This window comes from Equus quagga, chromosome 7 (genome assembly GCF_021613505.1).
Source record: "Equus quagga isolate Etosha38 chromosome 7, UCLA_HA_Equagga_1.0, whole genome shotgun sequence".
NCBI lineage: Eukaryota > Metazoa > Chordata > Mammalia > Perissodactyla > Equidae > Equus > Equus quagga.
The window spans coordinates 2,637,708-2,646,918 of NC_060273.1; the positions used below are offsets into that span (position 1 = coordinate 2,637,708).

At 45.5% G+C, this 9,211-nt stretch overlaps 1 protein-coding gene across 1 annotated transcript; it reads left to right on the forward strand.

Moving 5' to 3' along the window:
- Positions 1-967: 967 nt before the first annotated feature.
- On the forward strand, positions 968-9,211 carry LOC124241951 (serine protease 41-like). Its single transcript, XM_046666348.1, has 6 exons — positions 968-1,034; positions 1,132-1,250; positions 1,373-1,650; positions 2,232-2,305; positions 8,429-8,583; positions 8,966-9,211. Exons 1-6 carry the CDS (start codon positions 968-970, stop codon positions 9,209-9,211), a joined length of 939 nt encoding a protein of 312 aa, XP_046522304.1.

Here is a 9,211-nt window from a genome sequence, read left to right on the forward strand (position 1 = left end):
AGCCACGAGGATAACAGCTCTGCCGAGTTCTGAGTCCTTCTAGTGAATCACTGACTTCGGGTGGTCTCGTGGACCCTGACTCAATTGTCCATTCACATCTATGACTGAAGAGCAGCTTGGTGACTTTGGTGCCCTGCAACATCACTCACAAGAAAGGACAGCTGCCTGTAGGCTCTATGGAGTTGGTGGGGCCTGTTGCCAGGCTGCAAGCAGACAAGGAAGCTAAGAGCCGCCCAAGTGGTCAAAATCAGGCCAGCTTTTACTCTGTGGGTCCTAAAGGATCATCACTTTTTTTTTTTTAAAGATTGGCACCTGAGCTAACAACTGTTGCCAATCTTTTTTTTTTTTTATTCTCCCCAAAGCGCCCCAGTACATAGTTGTGGATTCTGGTTGTGAGTGCCCCTGGTTGCGCTATGTGGGACGCTGCCTCAGCGTAACCTGATGAGCCGTGCCATGTCCGCGCCCAAGATCCCAACCGGGAAACCCCGGGCTACCGAAGCGGAGCGCTGGAACTTAACCACTGGGCCACGGGGCGGCCCCAAGGATCATCAATTTTAACAGCAGGTGACACAGTGCTAGGCCTCCAGTGGGCACTCAAGGACTCGTTATCGTACCTTTGGAAGGCCTGGCTGTGGGCCACGTCCTTGAGCCTTCTTGGAGGAAGGAGTGGGTAGAAAAGGAGGCAGCCAGAACCCCAGGGTTGCAGACAAGAAAGGGATTGTGGGGGCGCGCTGCTTCCCGGGCCACGTCAAGGGGCGTGGTTGGGGGACCCAGCCCCAGCACGAGCTCAAAGCTGGGGCACTGTGAGGTATCATGTTCCCAAACAGCTCTCTCACCCGGAGAGGTCAAGGGGGCAGACGGTGGGGGCCAAGGTTCCTGTCGCTCTTTCTCCCCTAGGGGGCGCCCCGCCGGGCCCTGGAGCAGGCGGAAGCAGACGGGGTGCCAAGCGGCTGCCCGAGAGGAGGCCATGGACGTCCGGGTCGGGGCGCTGCTGCTGACGCAGCTGTTGGTGGGAGTCGAACTCGGGAAGCGGGGTGAGCTCAGGCGGGAGCTGCCGGCCGACCCAGGGGTGATGGGGGAGGATGGGGCGCGTGGACACCCAGGGCAGCTGACCTTCTCGTCTCCCCTCAGGGTTGCAGGATCAGGACGTGCTGTTTCCAGGTAAGGCGCCCAGGACGCGCGCTTCCCTGCGTAAGGCACCTGGGCCGGAGCGCAAAGGGCGCCTCATCTTTTTCTCTCCCCGACTCCAGGTTTCGAGAACTCGTCGTTGCTCACATGTAACTGATGGGACCGTGGGGGAAAGGGGCGGGCACCTGCGGACCACGTGGGGAGGGCTCCCAGCGTCCCCTTCTCCGTGGGCTGACGACCCCAGCACGCGTGCGGTTTCCCGGAGAGCCCCTTCCCTTCGCGCACCCCAGTGGGCGAGGGCACGAGGGTGAGCCTGCCTCCTGCAGCTCAGCCACGTGTCCGACTGTCCATCCCAGGGCCCTGTGGCCGACAGACCATCCACTCGCTCGTGATGGGCGGACAAGAATCGGTGCACGGGCGCTGGCCGTGGATGGGCAGCCTGCGCCTGCCTAAAGGCCACCACTGCGGAGGGACCCTGCTCAACCACCGCTGGGTGCTCTCGGCCGCGCACTGCTTTGTAAAGTGAGTCTGGGGGTGGGTGGAGGCTGAGGCTCCACCAGGACGTGCGCGACCCCCCGGCCCTTCTGTTCTCCTGAGCCCCAGACCTAGTCCCAGTCAGTTACATCCACACGAGTTCCCGTTAGTGCCCCTGGAAGGACCCGGTTCAGGTTCTTCCAGAACTTTCTTCCAGAACGTTCCCGTGCACATTGGTGTGTCGTGTTCTTTTCTTTTCTCTCTTGTCTTCTCTTCTCCCCAAATGACACCACCAGCCTTCCCCTTCCTCATCCCACCCCCCGTGGAGGTGTCCCAGGGGTGGGAGGAATGAGCTGAGCCGGGTAAGTGCTGGGCACAGAGCCTGGCCTGGGCTGACAGCCACCTCGGAAGCTGTTCTGACTCCACCCTGCTGAGTGTCCCACTTTGGCACCCGTGCATCTGCTCCTTCTTTCCTTAGGTGGGCTGGGGAGGAGAGGGGCTGGTTGAGTGACTGGCCAGATGAGAGGCAGAGGGAGGCACCCCTCCCCTCCCACCCCCAGGGTCTGGGACTTTGGTGGTGGCCTCTGTGGGCTCTCACCCTTTCTCCCCTGGACGCTTTGGCCTGTAAGAAGACCTGTTGACGGTATCCCGCATGAGCCCCAGCAGCAGCCCCGGCAGTCTCACCGAGGCTGGGGACAAATGGGTGGGGAAAGGGCATATTGTGCTCTATCACCGGCTGGGCCACAGCAGCCCCCACCTTGGTCCCTGTACAGCTGGGCCCGCGTTTGGCCTGCTCAGCATTCTCTCCTCTCCTGCTTCCTTCTGCTCCCCCTGAGAGGGCAGCACCTCTGTACCCCACCGAGTTCCTCTCCCTTCCAGAGACTGTGAGCCGGAAGCCAGGGTGGAGAGGGGGGCCAGCTTGGCTCAGCCTGCACCCGCCAGCCTGCAGGGGTGTGGGAGTTTGGGGAGGGCGGGTCCTTGTAAGAAAGGCCTCTGGCATTGTTTTTGGTTTTTAATTAAGATTTAATTCACAAACCATAAAATTCTCTCTTTTAATGTATACAACTCAGTGGGTTTTAGTGTATTCATAGAGTTGTGCAACCATCACCGCTGTCTAACCGCAGCATTTTCATCCTCTCAAAATGAAATCCCATACTTACTAGCTGTTGCTCTCAATTCCTCATTGTCCTAGGGCCGTAGCTCCTGGCAACCACTAATCTGTTTTCTGCCTCTATGGATTTACTTATTCTGGACTCTTCATATCACACACAATGTGCTCTTCTGTGCCTGGCTTCTCTCACTTAGGATAATGTTTTCAAGGTGTATCCATGTTGTAGTCTGTGTGTCTATACGTCATTCCTTTTTTTTTTCTTTATTTTGTTCATATAACATTAAATTAACCACTTTAAAGTAGACAATTCAGTGGCATTTAGTACATTCACAATGTATAACCATCAACTCTATCAAGTTTCAAAACATTTTCATCACTGCCGGGGGAAATCCCATAGCCATTCAGCAGTCACTCCCATTACCCCCTCCTTCCGGCCTTTGGCAACCACTAACCTGCTTTTCATCTCTCTGGATTTAGCTATTCTGGATATTTCATGTAAATGGAATCATACATGTGACCTTTTGTGTTTGGCTTCTTTCACTTAGCAAAATGTTTTCAAGATCATCCATGTATCAGAATTTCATTCTTTTTTATGGCTGAGTAATATTACGTCCGTTGTATGGATATAACACAGTTTGTTTATCCGTTCATTCATTATGGACATCTGTGTTGTTTCTACCTTTTGAGTATTGTGAATAGAGCTGCTATAAACATTAGTATACAAATTTTTGTTTAAACCCCTCTTTTTAATTCTTTTGTGTATATATTGAGGAGTGTAATTACTGGATCACGTGGCAATTCTTTGTTTAACTTTTTGGGGAACTGACGGTGTTCCACAGCAACTGCACCATTCCACGTTCCCATCAACCATGAATGAGGGTTGTAATTTCTCCCCAATCTCCACAGCACTCGTTATTTTCCAGTTTTTCTATTTTGACCATCCTAGCGGGTGTGAAGTGGTATCTCACTGTGGTTTTGATTTGCATTTTTCTAATGACTAGTGATGTTGAGCATCTTTCCATGTGCTTGTTGGCCATTTGTATGTCTTCTTGGAGAAATGCCTATTCAAGTGCTTTACCCATACATAGATTGAGTTGTCTTTGTTGTTCCGTTGTAATAGTTTTTTATATATTCTGGATACTAGACCCTTATCAGATATATGATTTGCAAATATGCAAATATTTTCTCCCATTCTGTAGGCTACTTTCACTTTCTTGATAGTCTTTTTTTCTTTTCTTTTCTTTTTCTTTATTTTTGCTGAGGAAGATTCATCCTGAGCTAACATCTGTTGCCAATCTTCCTCTTTTTTTGCTTGAGGAAGATTAGCCCCAAGCTAACGTCTGTGCCAGTCCTCCCCTATTTTGTATGTGGCTCTACCACAGCGTGGCTGATAGTGGTGTAGGTCCATGCCCAGAATCTGAACCTGTGAACATGGGCCACCAAAGTGGAGCATGCTGAACTCAACCACTACTCCAGAAGGCCAGCCCCCTTCATAGTGTCTTTTGATGTACAAAATGTTTTAATTTTGGTGAAGTCCAAATATTTACTTTTTCTTTTGTTGCTTATGCTTTTGATGTCATATCTAAGAAATCATTGCCAAATTCATGGTCACAAAGATTTACTCCCATGTTTTCTTGAAGAGTCTTATAGCTTTAGCTCTTACATTTATGTCGTTGATCATTTTGAGTTGGTTTTTTATGATGCTGTGAGGTAGCAGTCCTTGCAGTAGGATATCCAGTTCTCCAAGCACCCATTGTTGAGTGTTCTCTCCTCTATTGAATTGTCTGGGCACCCTTGTCAAAAATTGGTTGACCATAGATATATGGGTTTATTTCTAGACTCGCAATTCTATTCCATTTGTCTCTATGTTTATCCTTATGCCAGGACCTCATTGTTTGGTTGCTGTAGCTTTATAGTATGCTTTGAAATTGGGAAGTGTGAGACCTCCAACTTTGTTCTACTTTTCAATATTATTTTGGTTATTTGGGGTCTCTTGATATACCATTTGACTTTTAGGATCAACTTGTCAATTTCTGATAAAAGGCCATTGGTATTTGGATAGGGGTTGCCTTGGATCTGTAGATTGCTTTGGGGTGTACTGCCATCTTAATAACATTCAGTCTCCAATCCATGAACACAGGATATGTTCCCTTTATTTAGTTCATCTTCAATTTCTTTCAGCAACATTTTGTAGTTTTTTGTGTACAAGTCTTTCATCTCCTCAATTAAATTTATTCCTATTTTATTCTTTTTGATGCTATTGTAAATGAAATTTCTTTTTAAATTTCCCTTCGGAAATGTGCATTGGTGGTAGATAGAAATATAACTGACTTTTGTGTCTTGACCTTGGGTTGTGCAAATTTGCTGAGCTCATTTATTAACTCTAGTCCTTTTTTGTGGATTCTTTATGATTTTCTCCATATATATCCTGTCATCTGTGAACAGAGATAGTTTGCCTCTTCCTTTCCAAGTTGCATGCGTTTTATTTCTTTTCCTTCCCTGATTTTCCTGACTAGAACTTCCAGTGAAATGTTAAGTAGAAGTGGCAGAAACTGGCCTCCTTGTGTTGTTCCTGATCTTAGGGGGAAAGCGTTCAGATTTTCACCGTTCAGTATGATGTTAGCTGTGGGGTTTTCACATATGACCTTTATCATGTTGAGGAAGTTTCCTCTATTCCTGGTTGATTGAATGTTTTTATAGTGAAAGAGTGTTGGATTTTGCCAAATGCTTTTCTTGCCTCAGTTAAGATGATCATGTGGTTTCCCCCTTCATTCTATTAATGTGGTATGTAGTGCGTTAGATTGATTGATTTTCTTATGTTGAACCACCTTGCACTCATGGGATGAATCTCACTTGGTCATGCTGTACAATTCTTTCATTATGCTGCTGGATTCAGTTTGCTAGTATTTTGTTGAGAATTTTTGCATATATATTCATAATGGATATTGCTCTGTAGTTTCTTTTTCTTGTGGTGTCCTTGTCTGGGCTTTGAGGTCATGGTAACGTTAGTCTCATGGAATGAGTTAGGAAATATTCTTTCGTCCTCTATTTTTTTGGAAAAGTTCAAGAAGTTAATTTCTTCACATGTTTGGTAGAATTCACCATTGAAACCATCTGGTCCAAGGTTTTTCTTTGTTGAGAGGTTTCTGACTACTGATTCAATCTCTTTACTTATTATGGGTCTGTTCAGATTTTCTGTTTCATCTTGAGTCCGTTTTGGCAGTTTGTGTGTTTCTAGGAATTTGTCCATTTCCTCTAGGTTGTCTAATTTGTTGGCATATGAGTATTCAAAGTATTCCCGTAGAGTCTTTATTATTTCCACAAGGGTACTGTAGTAATGTCCCCGCTTCACTGTCCATTTTGTTGATCTTTCAAAGAACCAACTTTTGGTTGTGCTGATTTTCTCTATTGTTTTTCTATTTCCTAGTTTGATTTTTTACATTCCTTTCTTTATTATTTCCTTTCTTCTTCTACCTGAGGGTTTAGTTTGCTATTTTTCTAGTTCCTTAAGGTATAAGTTAGGTTATTGATTTAGAATTTTTCTCCTTTATTAACACAGGCATTTCCAGCTATAAACTTCCTTCTGAGAACTGCTTTTGCTGCATCCCATAAGTTTTGGTATGTTGTGTTTTCATTTACATTCATTTCAAAGTATTTTCTAATTATCCTTGTAACTTCTTTAATTTCCACATATTTGTGGATTTTTAGGTTTTCCTTCTATTATTGATTTCTAGCTTCATTCCATTGTGGCTGGAGAATATGTTTTTCATGATTTCAGTCTTTTCTAATTTACTGCAACTTATGTCTTGGCCTGACATATTGTCTATCCTGAAGCCTGATCCACATGCACTTGGGAGAAATGTGTATTCTGCTGTTGGTTGGGTGGATTATTCTGTATATGTCTGTTAGGCCAGTTAATTTACAGTGTTGTTCAAGGTCTCTCTTTTCTAGTTGATCTTCTCTCTGGTTGTTCCATCCGTTATTGAAAGTGGGGTCTTGAAGTCTCCAACTGTTATTGTAGAGCTATCTATTTCTCCCACCACTTCTGTCAATTTTGCTTCATATATTTTGGGGCTCAGTTGTTAGGTGTGTAGATGTTTATAATTATTATATTTTCTTGAGAGATTTGACACTTACATCAATATACAATGTCTTTCTTTGACTCTTGTAACAAGCCTTAACTGAAAGTCTATTTGATCTGACATTAGTGTAGCAACCTCAGCCCTTTTTGGGTCACTGTTTGCATGGAATCTCTTTTTCCAACCTTTACTTTCCACCTGCGTGTGCCTTTGGATCTAAAATTATTATCTTGAGGACAGCCTATAGTTGGATCCTGTGTTTTAATCCATTCTACCAATCTCTGCCTTTTAATTGGAGTGTTTAATCTATTTACATTAGAATTACTGATAAAGAAGGACTTACTTCTACCACTATTCTGTTTGTTTTCTGTATCTTGTCATATTTTTTATATCTGTATCTGTCATATCTTTTTGTTTCTTATTTCCTCTTTTTGTATTTAATTGATTTTTATTACTGTACTGTATTGACTCCCTTCTCATTTCCTGTTCTGCATATTTTTTAGTTATTTTCATAGTGGTTGCCCTGGGAATTACAATTAACAACTTAAAGTTATAACAATCTATTTTAAATTAGTACCAACTTAGCTTCCATAGTATACAAAAACTCGGTTCCTATACAGCTCTCTTCTTCCCCTTTAAGTTGTTATTGTCACAGTTTACACCTTTATATATTGTATGACCATTAACAGAGATTTATAACTATTGTTTTATGCATTTACTTTCTACATTATATTGGAAAATAGAAGTTATAAACCAAAACTATAATAATACCGGCTTTTACATTTATCTGTGTCGTTACCTTTACTGGTCTTTATTCCTTCCTATGAGTTTAAGTTACTGGTTAGAGCCCTTTCATTTCAGCATGAAGGGCTCCCTTTTCCATTTCTTGTAGGGTACATCTACTAGTGAGGAACCCTGTCAGCATTCATTTACCTAGGAATGTCTTCATCTCTCCTTTATTTTTTGAAGGATATTTTTACCTGGTATAGAATTCTTGTTTAACTGTTTTATTCTTTTAGCACTTTAATATGTCATCCCACTGCCTCCTGGCCTCCAGTGTGTCTGAAAAGAATCCAGCTGTTAATCTTGTTGAAGATCCCATATACTTGATGTGTAGGTTCTCTCTTGCTGTTTACAAAATTCCCTCTTTGTCTTTGTCTCTTGATATTTTGATGAAAAGGTATCTCAGTGTGGATCTCTTTGTGTTTATCTTCCTTGGAGCTGTTCAGCCTCTTGAGTTTGTAGATTCATATCTTTCATAAAATTTGAGAAGTTTTTGGCCTGGATCTGGCAACTGCAGTATATTAATCATTAATGATCTCAGCTGTGTCAGCCTCTCCCCCTGTGCATCTTTGGCCAAGGAATCTCCCCACTGGCTCACGCAGGGTCTGTCATCTCCATTCTACAAATAGGGAAACTGAGTCTCAGGGAGGAGCTTAACAGCCTGTCCATCCATTGGGTCCTTCTGTGAGATTGTTCATCACCCACAATGTGCTGGCTGCTGGGCTAGAGCAATGGCCCAGGCCCTGTGGGTGCCCTGGGGAGTCCACCCCCCCTTCAGCCTCTCCCTGTCTCAGATGGCAGAGGAGAGGCTAAGGTTGTTGTCTTTCTCTCTCCCACCCTCAACCTCTGGCAGCTCTGCTGCCTCCCTACAATCTCCAGGAAGTGGAGGTCGCCATCATAAACAATTCCAGGTGTAACTACCTGTTCGGACAGCCTAGTATATTCAGGGGAGTTGGCGAAGACATGATTTGTGCTGGTGCTGAGGAAGGCGGCATTGACTCCTGCAGAGTGAGTGCCCCTGCCCAAACCAGGGCCTTGCTGGAACCAAACACCACCCCTCCCAACCTTGGGCCTGAGAGCAACCCCCATGACCCCCACCAACCGACCCTCAGAGTTTATTCATGAGAAAACAATTGTATCCCTTATTTAACCAGCCTGTAAAACAAGCTTCTTGTTTTACTTTAATTGTCCCTCCTTTGTTCCTCATGTGAAACCCAGCGGGTGGAGACTGTGGCCCCTTTGCAGATACAGCAACTGGGGCTTGTTTGCTTCCAGGGGAGGAATAGGATTTGCACCCAGGCGGCCCAGCCCACAGTCCATCCCACTCTCCCACCCTCCACTAGCCCCTCCTGCCCTACCCCTGGCCTGGCTCACTCATGCTGCTCCCCAGGGTGACTCAGGTGGACCTGTGGTGTGTCAAAAGAATGGGCTGTGGATTCAGGTTGGAATCGTGAGTGGGGGATCGGGCTGTGGTAGGCCCAACCGGCCCGGTATCTACACCAATGTTAGTAGGTACTTCAGCTGGATGCAGACGCTGGTGGGCCGCAGCACACCAAAGCCAGACCCCACTCAGCTGCTGCTGCCCCTCGCTCTGCTCTGGGCTGCCCCACTCCTGCAGCTGGCTGTACGCACCTGA